Below are 18,732 nucleotides of genomic sequence, written 5' to 3'. Positions count from 1 at the left end.
GAAAATAATAGACGCTTGTACAATGTTACATCGGTCGGACGGTAGGGACGCGAATAACAGGCAGTAACTGTTAAAAATATCGATTACAAAAATCCTTATTAAAGATCATTGTTAAGTTATTGTTACGAACCGGGGTTCTTTTTATTGGGGTCTCTTTTTAGAAAAATAAGTTAAAAAAGAAATTCTAATTTGAATTACGCATTCTATCGTTCCATCGACTGTTATATATATTATATTTTCTGTTTCGCATCACTAGCCCGTCTGTCAAAAAGATCAAGCTAACTAGAACAGGGTTTAATCTGTGCCAGTGATGGTTAGGCCTTACTGAGAAAACATTATTAATACTTGCATATTCGTAGACTTAACTGAGTACAATTCGTTCTTATTCATATTCAAAAATAAACTATTTATTTTATAACATTCCACATTATAATCTCAGTTGGAATTTTATTACAATAATTTGACATATACTTATACTTAATATCCGAAATGCAGATGCTAATAAACCCATTAAATATGGCATAAATGTCATAATTTTCAAATCGAATATCTATCTATATTGTTTACAACTTATACCGACTTGATTCGATAAAATTTGACTATTCGATTAGCTGGTTTTGCTGCTAAGCATCGTCTCTTATAGAAATTCAAAACCTATCTTATACATCTTTATTAGTCTCTTTGATAACCAGTTCTGCGTAATTTTAACTCCGTTATTATGAAAAATATAGCATTTTATTGATTGGTATGCAGAATGACGAGTTAGTTAGAGTTGAATAAATCGATAAATTATTCGATAGTTCACTTAACATTTATGAATACAGATGGGTCTATTTTCTTTCATTTCATATTGGTAATTATAAGTTTTATTCTTGTTAAATCAGTCGATTTAAAAGTCGATTTATTTTTGGCTCACTAAATAATTAAGTATGTATTTAACAAAAGAAGATCGCAACACCCTACAAATTATATTACAACACTATGTGCTGAGAATTATACCATATAATTATTTAATTCAAAATGAATAGTTTTACATAATCTTGTCTCTAAATTTGTAGCATTTGTTGTAACTTTTTATATTTAATAGAATTAGTACGGTATGAAGTCGCCATTAACTTTTTGCATTTGAAATGAAATGCTAGAAGTTATTATATATAACACAGCTATTTATACACATATAACACAGTATCTATCACCTGATGTAATTTTATTCACGTATTTTCGTATTCATATTATATAGGTAGGAAATAAGTCAATGAATTTTCTTTCTTCCGACCTAAACATAAAACTAATTAACATTTTAAAATACTTACAATATCCTCAATATAAATAATGAAATAATAATAAAGTTTCTAATGTATCGAAATCAATACAAGGTAAATAGTAAAATAGCAACGATAACCCTAGCAATCTTAATATATTCCGGTCAAATAATAAGAATTTGTATGTCGACGTTCACGTCATCCACACGTAATATTTGGGTTAAGATCATTAAACGACTATTATTTGCATATAGTATTGATATATCATAGATAAACAAGTATCCCTTACAATTTCGTAACGTCTATTTGTCTGTAGGATTTCAGAGTTTTTTAGTAGCGCTGAAATGGCTGAAGTGAATGGTGACCTTATATTGTGAGCTCAAGCCCAGGCAAGCACCTTTGAATTTTCATGTGCCTAATTTTATGTTTATAATTCATCTCGTGCTATAGAAACATCGTGAGAAATGTTCGAGTCAGATGAAAATCTGCCACACGACTAGTTTCCAACTCGCATTGAAGTAGCGTGGTGGGATAAGCCAAAACTTGGTGTCAGTAATGAGACGTTGTCAGGCTTATGTAATGTTCAAATATGTTATTTTAATTTTTAGCTGTTTGTGGTTTGATGCTGGGTACGAGACTTGGGTTTCTCGAGAGGTGGATGTCAGGTCGAGCGGCGGCTCTGGCGGCAGCAGTGAAGGCGCACTTCAGAGCACAGCGAGACTCCTACTATGGCGCACCGTTATGGAAGTTCGCACCAACATCACTCTACAAAACATTCGTTAGAAGTGAGGAGACGATACATATGTAAGTATGTATAAGGTACTTGCATTAATATTCTTGTACATACTTTTTATTTAAATGTAGTCATTAGACTATTGTTATTAGTTTCCTGATCAATAAATATTTGAAAAAAGAAATCTGTATCTGTAGATGACGCCAATTTAAAAAGTGATGAATGTATTTGTTTAAACCAAATTATATCATTACTATTTAAATATTCATGTAGAAATATCCTTAAACAATTTTCAGCAGGAAAGTCTTATTCATAACGTTTGACTATAACCCACAATGTCAGTACCATCTAATCTGATTACCAACTCCATGTTGGTAGGATAGTATCAGAACTAATGGAGGAAGCGAAGTCTAGGACACGCGGCGCGGCGCAAGACGATGGCATGCAAGAGATCTTCCTCAAGATATTGGGCAACCCTGAGCTAGACATGCGCGATAAGAAAGCAGCCGTTATTGACTTTATCACCGCTGGCATTGAGACGGTAAGCATTGCTTAATATACATACTTAATAATCATTCAAGCCAGATAATACTTGTATGTAAAATCAAGTGCACGAGTACTTTTGGCACTTAATATATCGAGTACCGTCGACTTCAATATAATTTACTTAAGACTTAGAACTCAATATGAAGGTTATTAAGATAGTATTTTGTTTGTCTAGTTGGCGAATAGCTTGGTCTTTTTGCTATACTTATTAAGCGGAAGGGCGGACTGGCAGCAAAGGATCCGATCAGAACTACCCGCTTGTGGTGATCTACGCGTTGAAGAGTTAGCGGCTGCACCATCTGTTCGTGCGGCGGTGAATGAGGCGTTTCGACTCTTACCTACTGCACCGTTTCTTGCTAGGCTGCTAGACGCACCTATGACAATTGGAGGTCATAGACTGCCTGCTGGGGTAAGGTTATTATGGTTTATGTTTAAATATTTTTTACATTTAAAACTTTCGCGATGTACAAAGAAGCTTACCGCGACCTGTGCAACTCTGTTGAAACATTGGTCAAAGTAATTGTCTTGACCGGTATATATATAGCTGGTCAAGACCTAATAATACTAAGTATAAAGGTATTTTGATTTTCATATTAAATTAAAAAAATATATATAAGCAAGAAGCATTCTGCCATTAAGCATAGAATTTGTGCGTCTGTGATTAAATTATTATTAATTATACAAGAAATATTGGCTTTGTATAACATGATCTTTCCACTAATTATTACAGACGTTTGTGTTGGCACACACGGGTGCAGCGTGTCGTCGAGAGGAGAACTTTTGGCGCGCAAGCGAGTACCTCCCCGAGCGTTGGATAGAAGTTCGCGAGCCGCACGCTCCTGGTATTGTCGCGCCGTTCGGTCGAGGACGCCGGATGTGCCCTGGCAAGCGTTTTGTAGAGCTCGAGTTGCATTTGATACTGGCTAAGGTAAAGAAATTATTTATTTATATAGTGTACGTAATGATTGTGTCTATTAAAATATCAATATCTATAGCCTTAAAATACACTGCAATTACTTACCGATTTTTTCTGTTTTTAACTAAAATAGAGTGACTATTAAAGTAAACACAATATTATGTTATTTAGATGCTCGTTATTTACAAAATAAAGTAAATAGGATTGACTTTAATCTTTATTGAAATATATAATCAACAGATAATACAACACTGGCGAGTGGAATTTGACGGGGAATTAGACATACAGTTCGACTTCCTCTTATCACCAAAGTCTCCAGTATCGTTGCGGCTAGTTGAGTGGTAAAGCAAGTAGCTTACTTGCCTCATGCTTAGAGTTACCAGTTGTTTTATAATCTTGAAATAGTCACTTCTTAAATAATTAATTTTAAAATTAATATACATTGTAGCTAACGTGCTTCGTATACAAATAAAAACTTCGATAAAGGTGCTTTTTATAAAACTAGCGATCAACATTCTATTTTAGAAATTACTTCACATCATATTTCTATGAGATCAATCTTTTAATTTTTCACCTGGTAACACTAAACATGCAACTGTCTCTACCACTTATTTGTGCTCTAAACGTGCTCATTGTACTGATTATTTTGTAGTGATATAAATTGCTCCTATGTTGTGTTGTTTTAAGTTAATAGTATTGTAAGAATATTTGATATTTTGTATGAAGGTAGAGCAAGAATTTCGAATTTATTTGCAAACTAATTCGTGGTGTGGAATAATAAAATTGAAAATCATTCCTAGTTTGATATTATATGAAAAATGGTTTGAAATTAAGTAAGTGCTTTTTTAATGTATATGTTATTGATTACTATTATTAATATATAATAAGCTGTTTTTATAAAGGGTTGCCATGACTGAAATTCAACAGGATGAAAATGTTTTACAGGGTATTGGCACAGTCTGCTCAAATTGTACAATTCTTTCAAATTTTGAAAGAACTGTTCGCGAACGCACTATTAAATAGTTAAGTATTTTATATTTACATTGTATGCTAGGCTTAGTTTATAACTATACAACGTAGTAAAATATGGCTGTGTTAATATCAAAAAGCATATTTATATAATTATTATCAACCATAAATACCTCCTTTATTAAATACTGCACGCTGCAAGCAGACGACACTGACTCCGCAGATAATATAATCAATTCCGTGCAGATAAAACTATATAGTTTAGTTGTAAGTTACTTTATAGAGCTGCCAATTAAAAAATAGTAATACCTAATTAAATTCAATGAATTGATATATCTGTATTGTTTCACTAAATAATTTTGTAATGCACAGATTTTTCATACGAAGTTACAATAAGTTCAAAAATTTTGTTGTGTCAAATTTAAAGTAAGTCTTATTTCTACATACATTTATTGGCAGCTCTATTTTCATTCCACCTTTACGATTAAATCACATGTATTATTACGAGCAGCTCCGCAATTATGTTAACCAAACATAATATGGCAGTGGCCATTTCCTATATTTAATTTATTTTTAACGTATTAGCGATGCAATCATAGTTAAGATTTCATCCTTGTTACATTTTTATATGGTCTTATTATGATCAAACATTTACTTATGTAATGTATAAACATATAATAGGATAGAATATAGGCATTGCTATATTGTATTCCAAAAACGCTGAAGTTGTTTATATTAAAGGAAAATAAATATTGCAATTTTTAAATAGATGTTTTATTTCAAGGAAAAACGAAATATAATAAGATTTTTGCAACTTATTTAACAGGACTGTTCTTTTTTCACGTCTTGTGTTTAAAAATTGACCTAGTTAAATGCTATAGTAAATTAAAATTTCAGAATAACTAAATTACACAAGGCGAGCGGTACCTATATTGATTAACAGTCTTTTTTATATTGCGTATGCTACAGAATTGAGTCTACGCGCCAATCTATTTATATGGAGTCCACGTATTGGAGTTTAGCATCTACGGTAATGCTAAGGAATTCAGATATTTCTAAAACACCAAATGCAATGAAATAGTACGTTTCTAAATACATTCAATTCACATTAATTGGAGCTCTGTGCTCTTATTCTTTTTATTTATATCAACCTTCTGAATTTGATTGCTCAATTACTATGAAGGACCGCAGAAATAAAACTAAGTTTTGCTGTTTGGCGGTACAATATATTATGAGTAGGTGGTACCTAACTACCCAGACGGGCTTGCACAAAACCCTTCCACCAAGTAGAAAATAGTTCATTGGCAATCGGTACATATAAAACGATTAGCTCTATTTCAAAAGTAGACCTTAATAATATTTACTTATTTGTTTGAGCACTAATTATGTAAAACCTGACGTTACCTTTCCGCGCTTCGGTATCAAATGAAAAAAGGGGTAGGATCAACAGAATTTAAAAAAAACCAAGAGCTTATAACTATATACGGACCGCGTCAATTTAGTTTCATTCCGATACGTTCAGCAATTCTGAAGTTATTGACGCAAAAATAACACAACCTTTAATCATTTAAAAATTAAAATTGGAACAGACTCTAAACTACTAAATGCAACATTATTGTATTCGTTAATAGCAGCAGCGGCTGAAATAACCAAAACATTAGTTGTTTATGCAAAAATGTAATGTGAATAAACACAAAAAAAAAAATCGAATCCAGAACCTATTGTTTTGCAATTAATTTTAAATACTTCGATTATGCATATATGTTTATCATATACATTAAATATTGACTACCTAGCTTGTGTAGTGGCTATAAGGCGGCAGGCTATAAGGCTGCAGGTTCAAACCCAAAGTCAAGCTCTTAAAAAATATTGGTTTCGCGTAATATTAAGCAGCAGTTTATTTAAAGCATGTAAAGCCAGCGCTTGAACTGTTTCCTGTCGTGTCGGATTTGCTGTCCCGTAGGATTAAGTGAGTAAGAGAGTCGAGAGAGTGCTGTGTTTGCACACTGCATTTTACACATTTGTGCACTATAATATGTGCACTTGGCTGGTTTCTATTGACAATGGCCGCCGTGACCAAATTCGGTTGCCTCTCGACCTCTATAGTAAAAATAAATTGAAACTGTTTTATCATTGTTATTGTTAAAATTGTTTATCTCGAAATCTCATATGAATAGGGTCTATGCCTGCCTAATCTATATAGAATTCTATATAATGTAATTAGTAGTTAAGTAAAATAATAACTTAAAAAAAACTTAGTATAAACCCAAATCATAAATAATATGCCTGGCAAAACACAATAGCAAAAGCGCAAGAATAGCAATGGTAGCAGAAAAAGACGTCTAGCGATCGTCGATCAATACAGAAATATTCATTAAAAAAATATATATTAAGAAAATAGCTTATTTTAACGTTTCATTGAGATTATATAGTAATGTTATACAATAAAATAAAGAATTAACAATCTTAATATATTAACTGTGTATTCAGTAATGTTTAACGATATATTTGTGATATTATTATAGATAGAAATAAATTTATAAACTTCGGTTGCAGTGGCTATCGTAGAAACAATTAAAATAAGAAAGTTGTAAATTTTTGTCAATATTAAAGTTTTATATACACCACAAAAATCGGATTGGATAGATGACCCGAGCAAATAGAAATGTGATAAGTGTATAAAAAAAAGAAAGCGTATACAATTTTTGCTTAAAATTACTCAAATACGATAAAATATCGTCTCTGGTAGGAGATGCCTTAACACTTGGACTACATAGAGTACGTGAAAGATAAAAAATGTTATATTGACATTTGACAATGACAGTTGATTCCACAAAGACTGAGAAAAAAGTCAAATATACATATATATATTCTTTTTTAGTTAATGTAGATGTTTAAGTTGTATATGTATTTATAAATATAATGTGTTTTATTTTAAATTTTCTATGTTGTCGGCTGAGTTAACCGCATAAGTAACTTTCATAGCACACTTGCTTGACATAACAAATTGATAAGAGCTTGATAACAATATGTTATCAGAAATTTTATAACAAAAATAGTCGTTGAAATCTTATATATACACTTAATTGCTTGTTACCTTTTATTTAGTTACGGATCCTCTTACAACTGAAATATTATTTACTTTGAGACTAACAACGAAAATTAATTAAAATGAAGTTTTGTGCGAATCTTGCATTTATGTTTACGGAAAGCTCAAGTATATTAGAAAGATACGCTCTAGCAAAAGATGCGGGCTTTAGAGCAGTGGAATCTGGATTTCCTTTGGGTTACTCTTTGGAGCAAGTTAAACAAGCAAAAGAAATGGCTGGTATTGAACAAGTATTAATTAATCTCAAGACAGGTAAATATTTATTTTTAATGTTCTGATTTTTTAAGCCGTTACGCAAGCAATAACCATAATGTTTATACAAAAAATGCACAAATTTATTTATTTTATTTACATTATTATTAAGTTTAACATTTTAAGGAGATGTAACTAAAGGGGAATTAGGAGTTACTGCTGTACCAGGCAAAGAAAATGAATTCAAAGACAATTTAAAGTCAACTATTGACTATGCAAGAGCTCTTGGTGCCCAAAAAATTCACATTATGGCTGGAAAATTGGAAAATGTATCCTCTGAAAATTGGACAACCTATGAAAATAACTTGAAATATGCTGCAAGTGTTTTAAAGAATGAAAATATATTAGGTGTCATTGAACCTATAAATCAACACTCTGTGCCTAAATATTTCTTAAGTGACTTTCAGAAAGGTAAAGTTATTTAAAAAATATTTATATTATTTAGATGAGTCATATGCATAATTATGTAATTGTTCTCTAGAAGTATAATAGAAAAGTTACTTAAAAATCAATATACAAATATATAAAATATTTTTTAAATGTGCCTAGTTCAATTTTTATAAACAATACTTAATTTACAATTTGTGTTTCAGCTGTTGATATAATCAAAAGGATAAACAGTGACAATCTAAAATTGCAATTGGACATTTTCCACCTGCAACATATCTGTGGTGATCTCTCATACAATATCAAGAACCTAATGCCATATGTGGGTCATGTGCAGGTACATCATTTCTTAACATAAATGTTTTTCAGTATTAAATACACAAAAGGTTAGTTCACAAACAATACAACAAAAGAAACAAACCATGTACCAACTATATCATGTTTGCCCTTTTATCCCAGACGTTTGCTGATGCTCCAATTATTGTATTTGTATTATTAATTTTTAGCAAACTTTTTTGTTATTTTTGTATTTCATGTAAGTATAATAAAATATATTTCATGTTGAGATTTTTACAAAGCTACAAAAAATATAATATTTATGTATTGGTTATTATAAATGTATTCAACTTATGAGCAAACTAATAATTTATTATGAAAAATGATTTACATTTTTTTTTATTTGATTTTTAAAATGTCTTTCACTAACAATAATTATTGAGGTACTCTTATAACTTCTTCATGTTCTTTTAGAACTTTTGGTAATGATACCTAAATTGAGATGATATTCATATTATTTTTTTTTTGTATAAATGTACAATTATTTTTATTATTACAGATAGCTCAAGTCCCAAACCGTAACGAACCAAACACACCAGGAGAAATCAACTACAAGTACATACTTGAGCACTTGCAGAGATGTGGCTACAATGACTGGATAGGCCTTGAATATAAACCAGCTGGCAACAGTAAAGAGGGACTCAAATGGGTCAAAGAATATGGCTACACATTGTGATGTAAAAAAAATATGTTGTAAATATGTTTATATGAAATACTGGTGAGGATTCTGTAAATAAAACAAATTTCTAGCAGTTGGTTTGTAATATTAAAAAACTCATAATTAACATAACCCATAAATAACATTTATACATTTTGAAATTGTTGTACCCAATAGTGTTTTTTAACTCCATCTAGTGACAGTCTTTCTTTGCTGGTATGTCGTAGAAGCTGGAAAAGAATCGAAATTAATATAATTATATATTTATTGATATAAAAAACCCCATTGGTATATTTACAAAATAAAACAAGAAAAGTTTGATGTTAATAGACTAGTAAAGTGGAATACACCAATAGGCATTTACAACAACATACCTTTTTTTAAATGAACAACAAGACTACATTTTAAGAATGAAATTATAAAAAAATTAACCATCTATACAAAACCTAAATATTCTATTAAAAAAGTATATAAAATACCTTCGAAATTAAATCCTTAGCTCCTTCGGGTACATGTTCTGGGTATGTCATATCTAGGGTTAAAATCCTTGCATATGTTTTGTCTTGGCCTTCACTTTCAAAGGGTGGTTTTCCGACTAAGAACTCATAGAGTAATACACCAATACACCAGTGGTCAACAGATACATCATAAACCTCTCGTCTAATCATTTCTGGCGGTAGATAATCAAGAGTTCCACACATCGTTTTTCGTCTGGAAATGTTTATTTGTTTTAGAAGATATGTTGATCATAATTAGTATTTTTTACCATTTGACTTTTAATTAAACAATATGTACAACAAATAAATTTATTATTTTTTAACAATTGAAGCTATGTTATGGTTATAAATTTTTTTTAATAGAAATTATTCATAACTATGTTCAAAATATTACCTTTCTGATGGAGCATGAACTGACCAGCCAAAGTCTGCTAATTTGAGATCACCATTAAAAGCAACTAAGATATTCTCTGGTTTAATATCTCTATGTATTACATGGTGTTGATGGCAGTACTCTACTGCATCGGCAACCTGAAAGATTATTATAACCGACAAGTTATTATTCTAGTCATAACAAGATCTGGTCTGATTAAGTCATATGGGGGTAGCGTCTCCCTTGGCTTGTGTCAATCAGTAAACTTATTTGACAAGACTCTTTTTACCAGGTAACCAGGTATATTTCTAAGATCTTTATGTTGATTATGTCAACAAATTCAATACTAATAATTTATTATTTCAATAAATAAATTATATAAAATACTTAGATAAAATAAATTATAGAAAATTCAGTTATAAAAATAATGCTTTTAATGAATTCATAAAAACTTAATTTACCTGGTAAATATATCTAGCTGCTTTATTTTCTGGAAACCGACCCTTGGGTGAGTTTGTCAAATGTTTGTAAAGCTCTCCGCCCGCAGCAAACTCTACCACTAGGTATATCCGCCTTTCATCATGGAACCATGTCAGTAGGCGTAGAATATTTGGATGTCTAAACAACAAATTAATAATTAATTTAGAAAATTGATGTCTCCTTACCAATGTCAGTGAATACAGCTATTCTTAGAGAAGACTAACTAGCTATGCAGGTCATATTATAGTATATAAATATGTTCAGTAACTGTTACACACAAACAAATGTGCATAAGTGCATTTTCTATTCTAACACTTATTAATTCTAGGTGCAGATGTCATGATTTTTCATGTTTACACTACCATAACTTCCTAATTTCGGATATTTACTGAGATTTTCTTTAAAAAATTACTGCCTATACGGGCCTGGGTTTGTAATCCTTACAAGATAACTACTTCTCTGTGGTATACACTTACTTAAATTGAAGTAATTTAACTTACTTTAAATGTGATTGTATTTCAATTTCTCTCATAACTTGTCGTTCACATTTGGATTTTATTATTTGCGATTTGAATAATGCTTTGATAGCCACTAAATAGCCAGTCTTCTTCTCTCTAGCAACATGAACATGTCCAAATTTACCTTGTCCCAAAGCAGATCCTAGCTCAAAATCTTTAGGAGACCATTTGTATCTATAAAAAAGCATATGGAAAAGTTAGATATTAGTTTTGTTTCAATTAAGAATTTAAAGTAATAAAAACAATAATTACGAGTTTCCATAAGCTTCATGCGTAGTTATTTTATGTTCTAGGTCTAACACTTCACTAAGATCACTCTTCATAGTCATAATAGATAGCTTAAACAAATTAAAAATATTTCTCTTGCTACACAAAAATAATCAAATAACCGTTGTTCGTTGGCAATTTGACAGATACTTTTATTTGAAAATGTATTTGTGTCATAGACAATAGCGACGTACTTATTATATTAACGTCCATGCCCACTGAGAAAAGCACAGATAATCATGGTACAGTCTAATATTAAAAATGTGAAAAAGCCATTGATAAAACGAATACATTTAAAGTGAAAAATAATATTATAAATAATTATTCAAAAAAACATAATGTTATTTATAATGTTTATTTAATAAAACGAGCATTCCAGATACCTACCCTAAGAAAAAAATTATAGCAAAAACAAATGAGCCTGAAATATGAAAATATACTTACCAATTATAATATTAAATCTATTATAACATTATAAGTTTAATTTCAATAAATATTTATTATATATAATAACTTGTTTATTATGATAATGAATTATTATGAAACTATTAGCCTGTAACACAAAATATCCTTATTGTGCTCGCCAATGCAAAATTATATGCTTTAAAAAAAACTGTCAGCGCATACATGTTGATTTTGTTAGATTTGGCTAGAATTATAGTTCATGTGGTTATCTCTATCTGTTTTTTTTTTTCTTATTGGTTTGTACAAAGTTTAAGCTAATTAATTTAGCTTTTATCAAATCACTTCAACTACTGCCGTTAGTGAATAAAATATATGTAAGACTCCATACAGGTTATAATTTTTGATATCCCAAAAAGTATTTATTTGATTTATATTTTATTACTGCATTTGAGTCTACTTATACATATAAGAAGTACCAATCTTCGTATAGGTATTGAATTATCATTGGCGTAGCAACTTAGAGCCCCCGAAAAAAGACTTTAGTAAACTATTATTTTATTAAAACCCAAATTAGTAGAACCTTACGAGACAACTATAAAAACCTCTGGCTAGCCAATGTGAATAATATTTTATAAGTCTCCGAAATTCATGTAATCATAAAAAATGTACAGCTTGCTTTTCAAAGAACAACGAAAAAGGAATTTCGTTATGAGATGATCGATATTGATTACGATGCTCTAAACAACATCATAATCGAAATCGTGCATATCTAGACGAAATTTCTTTTTAGGTTTCTCCTTTTTAGTAGTGTGGAATTTAAATAAAGTGATTCGTGTTTTAGTACTGACATCATACTGACATTCATAAAAACGTACACTCTTGAACCTACCTTTTTGATGTATTACATCTGTCGTCATTCTTAACTTTTTTACAACTAAGTGGCTGTGAACGCTTTCAAGTAGATAGTCTAGCGTAAATGGGTAGTTATATTGCGAAAGTCCAGGTCAGTTTATATGACATGTTATGGAACTAGTTTATTGGGGTGTTTTAATACCTTTGCACAATGTAATTGTACTTATAAATTTTTATATATACTTATCCACTAAGCTTAGTCACACAATGACACAATTAGTAGACAGCGACATATGTATGTCACATAGGTGATTTTATCTGTATCTAAAACTCGATGTGGTATATTTAATAGCTAAGTGCTCGTGAAAGTAACAACACGAATAATACTTTACACTATTTTCATTTTATGAAATGATTCATGGAGTCTTCTTCATATCTTCTTTGTAGGTACTATACTTTGTTGCAGTGCTTGTATATCAAGCACTGCAACAAAGTATATGCAGATTGCTAGGAAGCAAATAATATGCATTTTTAATATTGTGCATTTGTAATATGTTTATTTTATAATGATTAAAATAAAAATAAAAATTATCCTGTTTTGAATCCGTAAGCTGTTAGAATTCCGTATCTATGATTGTTATTTTTCTTTTAAGACAATGATTGGCTAGGATTCGTACGTAGATACTTACGCACAATGTATGTAAGATTTACTAGATTCAACGGTCCATAAAAAGTTATCGGGTTCTGTTAGTCAAGTCGTTAGTGTTCAGTCGATAGTGTCGGTTAGTCAAGAAATCTTTTGCGGCCAACAGTTTGACAGTTGCCGTCTCATCGGATTATGAAAGTGCAGGAATAGGTAGTTGAATAATGATGACATGAATGTTTCATATGTACATACTTAGAGAGAAATGAGACAGAAAAAAATGAAAAATTGTTGGAAGAAGTTAAACAACGCCTAATGGCTTAAATACTTTTTTGTTATCTCTTAACTTTTCCTGGTGTCTGTCACTTGCACTTTTTTTTAATAAACCGTTTTTAATGCTTCCGTTCTAAATTTTATTATTTCTACAAAAATGATTGACGCTGACCTCTGATCTCTGACCTTTATGAATTTTCTCGCGATTTTAGAGCTCACAAACACATTTCTGGTCATAATGTTACTGATCTGACTATTATGTTAACTTTTAGATTTTGTAAAAAAAAAGGTACCGGGCGGCTATAGGTTTCGAACGAATCAACTGATTTTGGTCCGAAACGCGGTATTTTACGTCGTTTGTTGAGGAAAAGTAGTGAATAGATTTTGAAGTCTATAAGTTGAGCAGTTATATCGTCTTCTCTTAGGGTTGTAAAAAGCAGCTCGGGCGCTTATGGACCAGTTCAACCGTGAGCCATGGTTTTTTTTAAAATCGATATCGAATAATATTAAGTTCGATGTAATTTGTTACAAATAACATTTTAAACTTGGATGAGGAAAGATACTTACGTTTATTAAAATTGATTGTAATCTCCAATATAATGGGAATAAATTAAATAATATTAGAAAACATCATTACACTAAAACAAAGTGATAATACAATCTGTTACTTTTATTACTAAGCCGTGACGGTGCAGGGGTTGATCCCCTACGTATTGGGGTTGGTTAGGAACAGCCACCCCACTTCCTCTAAAGTATTTTCACAACACGTTGCCTCTTTGCTACTCTTTTCTTTTGAGCGGAATGTGTTTATTCAAGTTTTTAATTTCTCTTGACTAACTCTGTGGAGATTAATGAAGTGTCATTTTTCTATTATTGTACCACTTAAATGCTTTATTTAATCAACACCATATGATATCACGTACGAAATGGTTGTCTTTTATTTATGTAACGAAATCGATTAACAGATATATTACGTCATTTTATATTTAAATTTTCACAAAATAATTGTAATTTCTTTGAAAATTGATTACTTAATTCATTTTTAATCTAATAATTTATACCGAAGAAGTAAGTATTAATTATGGATAAATTCGGTGTAATCAACATGTCATATGCATTCTTCTTTAAACAGTGCCCATATACTAGCTGTTAAGATTTACGTCTTACAGTTTAACCTTTTACACTGATTTATCTCTGTCTTTCACGTGTAGATTGAAATACGAAAGAAGAAGACAACACATTACGTAACTACAGAAACACTACTTATCAGTACGTGGAATAAATAAATGCATAATAATAGAGATTTGTATCACGGTATATGACAGATATAAAATATATATTTATATAGAGGATTAGTGAAATAATTTGAAAGACCATCAAATGGAGATTAACTGAAATTGAACCTAGAATTAAGACGGTACATATATTATTTAATTAATGATGAGAGTTTTTTTATTACCTAACTTACATAACTTAAAATTAAACACAACTGTATGTGTATAATTCATGGCTGACGACTGTATTTTTATAGGGTTCTATTAATTATACTGCTTTGAATTCGGAGTAAGTGCGTAGGTAGTAAAATATAATGAATTTGTAAAAATTAAACTGTAGGTACGATTTTTTGTTTAAGTAAGGCTCTTTCTAATTTTGGTTGCTTAAATTAACATATTATCATCGAAATAATCGAAGTAATTATATTTATGGTGAATTATATAAAGTTTGAATCAACATTATGCTTTTTTTATTGACAATATATTCATTTACGTCAATAAAATAAAATATTATCATCCCATTTAAAACACCTCTTGCCTTCACGACGGTTGCGAGTCGACATTGATTTTTATACTAGTGGGCCGCCCGCGAAACTTGTCTTATTTATTTATTGTACAGATTTTTAGGAATTTCGAAACCTATGACAGATTTTGTTTTGATTTAATTTCATTGTAAACTGACGATGTCTGTTCGTACATTTCATATTTGCGGCTATCTTTCCTTAATCACTGGGACTAAAATCGGCTTACGCTATTAATATATAAGATGCTTAAATATTATTTATTGAGCCTCAAAATAATCAATCAATTACTAAAATTAGAATATCAATCATTAATAATATATATTTTTTTAATTTGTTAAATGCCCATAGGATAGTTTTAAATATTTATAATCTTTAAGAATACCAAATAAAAATTAATACTATTAATTAAATAGCAATACTGTCTTCCGCATAACATCGTATGGAAGAACAACTCCGGAACTTAAAACTATGCCCGCCTAAATATTTGATTAATATTATATATCTAATATTTGTTCCTCATTTTATACATAGAAATACGCTAACTGTATAACTATTAAAAACGAAATATTATTTCAAGAGAAAGGCGGTAATCATTTTCAAGGTCATAAAAGAATTCTAAGGTATCGTGTTAATATTTGGTAACGTAACGTAGGTATCACGTCACTAAGCAAATCCACAAACCCACCCTCTGAGTGGCGGGAAAATAAGGAAAACGCGCGCACCCCGGCCGCTTTCATTCGGTGACAGACCGCGCGGCCGCGCGCCGCTCAATCGATACCAAGCCTTTATATTAAAAAAAACATCATATAATCTCAATAAAACCGAATAATATTGTTCCTTAAACGATAAAGATAAATATTTTAACGTAAAACAGTGCATAACATTCTTATAAACAGTGCATTGACAATTCTATTAGCGTAAATAAGTGTGGCGCAGAAACGTTTAGGAGAGACTAGGTAAGTAATACATAGGTAATTATTGGCACGTTATGATGACCTACATATTTTTTTCTGCACAACCTTCGTAGTTATCAATGATATGTGTTTATATATATAGTTATACGTTGTATTATGGTATAGGTATGCATCAAAATGAGATTAGAGTAACGCGTAGTAAAACGCGTAGTAAATTCAACATTAACGCAATTATACTATTACGATAAATTATACAAACATTCCAATCATAGATAAAAAGTTGATATATATAGCCTATTTTTAGACAATAATTCAAAGCTTAATTTATTTATTTTCATTCGATTTCTTACAATAAATATATTAATACATTAGTGGAGAGACGTAAAGAAAATTGAATGTGTGATGGTCATTGACCTTGTGAGTCTCCCCTAAATGCCTGCCAAAATGCCCTCTCCATAAGCCGCCGGCGGGCGGAGATGAGACTGACAAGACGTGACGGTTTAAGAAGATAAGATGTTGCTAGAGGCCGAATTTTATATCTAATTTTTATATGTATAAAAAAAAACAAACCCGAAGGAAAAGCTGTTGCATCACATATCAATTTTTAAAAAGTTGAAGGTACACACAACACGTATTATAATAATAATAAATGAAGGAATAAAAATGTTTAAGTGTATTAAAATAGAAAACTTCTAAACACGTGTGAAAGTAAATGCAGTGAGAATTTTATACGCACATGACACCGCCCTTTAAATCATGGAAAGCTGTTTATCGACATTGGTTCTTCGAGTGGTATGACGACGCAGGAGAAAAGTACTGCATGTGTAACCATATATTAAATGTTACGGGACATCGTGACACAATTGTGACAAACTATTAAATCCTTATCGTGTAACGGTTTTGGTGGAACTTGTTTAATCGAGAATTTTGACATTAGTTAATAATTTTGACAGCTTTCATCTGTGATTGTATTTTTTTTTACTTTGTCTATGCCCGAAAATGAAACTATTTTTTATATATTTTTATGGCTTGAAAAGGAAGAAATATTTATGATATCAATTATGTATCATTTATATAATAACTCGCTTTTGTGTATATCATGCGCTTAAACTATCAATGATACCTTTATAAGTGTAGGTAGCAGAACATTTATTCATGAAGTTTATTCATTTAATTAATAAAATTAAGATTTCATTGAATTAGACACCAATTTAGTAATTAATCTTTAGTTATTAATTTATTCTTAAATGCTTTTGTAAAAGGAAAAACGTATTCCTTTCATATGTTAATAAATGTCGTCTAAGACTCAAGCGTAGCGTATCTGACTCTTTCAACAAATCCTTTTAATGATAGGAAAAAGATTACCACGTCTAAGTTAAACATATTTTTTACGAATTTTATAAATGGTGTGAGCCAAACCTTCATACAAAATAATAAACTACATGATTAAAAATAATACAATCCACGATTTCAATATCGCCTTATGTAAAAATCACTAGCAGTTTGTCTTACTTGTAGTAACTTGTTCGTTTCATCTGTCATTCAGGATTTTTTTCTTTATCTGGTTATATTTTATTCGTTATCTCTAACTCAAATATATTAGATACGGGTACAATCTCCGATCTCAAATTAAAATTAAATAAGTTGTATTAGTAAAGTTACGGGTTATTTAGTTATTAAAATTAAAATTGGGTCGCCATAGCAACGATGAGTTTTCTATCTAATAACTCATAAAATATCTAATATAATGTAATCTAGCTTTACATTTAGAAAAGGTATTATGAGTAAATGGTGGTCACCCTATGTAATTATCTGATAGTAGGGACACTTTCACTCGCAGTACGCCTCGATCATCTGATAACAGTTACCTTACACGACATTGGAGTAATTGTCATTGCCCTAATAAGTCCAATGGGTTTTTAACAACTCAACAATCACCACAATAGATTAATGATTGTGACTTTAAGTTTCATTGTATAAAATCATTACTTGAAGCGTGGGAATAGGCATATTAGTAACCATCTCCACTCTATTAATTAAATGTGAAGAAATGTTTGTTTGTTTATTTGAACGCGTTAATATCAGGATCTAGTGCGATTCGATAAAACATCTTCCTGGGTTAGATAGCGCAATTATTGAAGAAGGTTATTGACTACGCAACGTTGGCGAACGTTGGCAACGAAGCAGTAACGTTGAATGTGGAGGAAGCTCGTGACATGACAGCGGAGATCGCTCATTTTTACAAAGAGTTAAGACCTACCCACCAAGTACCTGTAAGAGGTTGCATCAATCCTTGCCAAAAAAACGTGATTGCAATTATCTTATCTGCATTGCTGGCAATATTTGAGTATTGCTGATGTTACATAATATTTTTTTTTTCACTAGTCACTAGCTTTGAGACATTAAACGATAGTGTTTAGAGTGACTTAAGTGTGCAATTATCGGGTTTCCTTCAGCGCCGAACATGAGATGAATTAGCAAAAAATAATTGGAATTGGTTTGAATCCGCAATTATTGGTTTAGATTGGGCCCGTTCTAAATACT

General features: G+C 30.7%; 4 protein-coding genes across 14 annotated transcripts in view; 3 read left to right on the top strand and 1 right to left on the bottom strand.

Annotated features, from left to right (window-relative positions):
- LOC113401554 (ecdysone 20-monooxygenase) overlaps window positions 1-4,653 on the top strand; it is a 35,233-nt gene extending 30,580 nt beyond the window's left edge. For both annotated transcript variants that reach the window (XM_026641506.2, XM_026641507.2), the window contains 5 exons: window positions 1,871-2,066; window positions 2,374-2,536; window positions 2,717-2,950; window positions 3,272-3,469; window positions 3,698-4,653. In XM_026641506.2, the coding sequence (XP_026497291.1) occupies window positions 1,871-2,066; window positions 2,374-2,536; window positions 2,717-2,950; window positions 3,272-3,469; window positions 3,698-3,802 (896 nt within the window). In that variant the 3' untranslated portion in view covers window positions 3,803-4,653. The remainder of the gene's footprint in view (window positions 1-1,870; window positions 2,067-2,373; window positions 2,537-2,716; window positions 2,951-3,271; window positions 3,470-3,697) is intronic.
- A 2,842-nt stretch (window positions 4,654-7,495) lies between these two features.
- On the top strand, window positions 7,496-9,313 carry LOC113401559 (putative hydroxypyruvate isomerase). Its single transcript, XM_026641513.2, has 4 exons — window positions 7,496-7,787; window positions 7,914-8,198; window positions 8,381-8,511; window positions 9,010-9,313. The coding sequence occupies exons 1-4, from the start codon at window positions 7,598-7,600 to the stop codon at window positions 9,184-9,186; spliced, it is 783 nt and encodes a 260-aa protein (XP_026497298.2). The 5' UTR covers window positions 7,496-7,597; the 3' UTR covers window positions 9,187-9,313.
- Window positions 9,254-11,464, bottom strand: LOC113401558 (aurora kinase B). Its single transcript, XM_026641512.2, has 6 exons — window positions 11,289-11,464; window positions 11,019-11,210; window positions 10,500-10,656; window positions 10,060-10,196; window positions 9,648-9,879; window positions 9,254-9,398 (listed from the first exon to the last, which is right to left on the bottom strand). Exons 1-6 carry the CDS (start codon window positions 11,363-11,365, stop codon window positions 9,315-9,317), a joined length of 879 nt encoding a protein of 292 aa, XP_026497297.1. The 5' UTR covers window positions 11,366-11,464; the 3' UTR covers window positions 9,254-9,314.
- Window positions 11,465-16,022: 4,558 nt separating this feature from the next.
- Window positions 16,023-18,732, top strand: part of Kmr (kramer) — a 61,070-nt gene continuing 58,360 nt past the window's right edge. For all 10 annotated transcript variants that reach the window (XR_003369148.2, XM_026641503.2, XM_064218126.1 and 7 more), the window contains exon 1: window positions 16,023-16,230. The gene's annotated coding sequence lies outside the window, so the exon portion shown is untranslated. The remainder of the gene's footprint in view (window positions 16,231-18,732) is intronic.

This window comes from Vanessa tameamea, chromosome 20 (assembly GCF_037043105.1).
Source record: "Vanessa tameamea isolate UH-Manoa-2023 chromosome 20, ilVanTame1 primary haplotype, whole genome shotgun sequence".
In the NCBI taxonomy this organism is placed as follows: Eukaryota; Metazoa; Arthropoda; class Insecta; order Lepidoptera; family Nymphalidae; genus Vanessa; species Vanessa tameamea.
This window is presented reverse-complemented; position numbering and strand designations above follow the sequence as displayed.

Excerpts from the sequence above, each read along its gene's own strand:
- LOC113401559 (XM_026641513.2), top strand. The coding sequence starts at position 7,598 with ATGAAGTTTTGTGCGAATCTTGCATTTATGTTTACGGAAAGCTCAAGT. Across the intron at positions 7,788-7,913 it reads ATTAATTAATCTCAAGACAG|GAGATGTAACTAAAGGGGAA; the intron begins GTAAATATTTAT and ends TAACATTTTAAG. Across the intron at positions 8,199-8,380 it reads CTTAAGTGACTTTCAGAAAG|CTGTTGATATAATCAAAAGG; the intron begins GTAAAGTTATTT and ends TTTGTGTTTCAG.
- LOC113401558 (XM_026641512.2), bottom strand. The coding sequence starts at position 11,365 with ATGACTATGAAGAGTGATCTTAGTGAAGTGTTAGACCTAGAACATAAA. Across the intron at positions 10,197-10,499 it reads CAGCTAGATATATTTACCAG|GTTGCCGATGCAGTAGAGTA; the intron begins GTAAATTAAGTT and ends ATAATCTTTCAG. Across the intron at positions 9,880-10,059 it reads GTTCATGCTCCATCAGAAAG|ACGAAAAACGATGTGTGGAA; the intron begins GTAATATTTTGA and ends AAACATTTCCAG.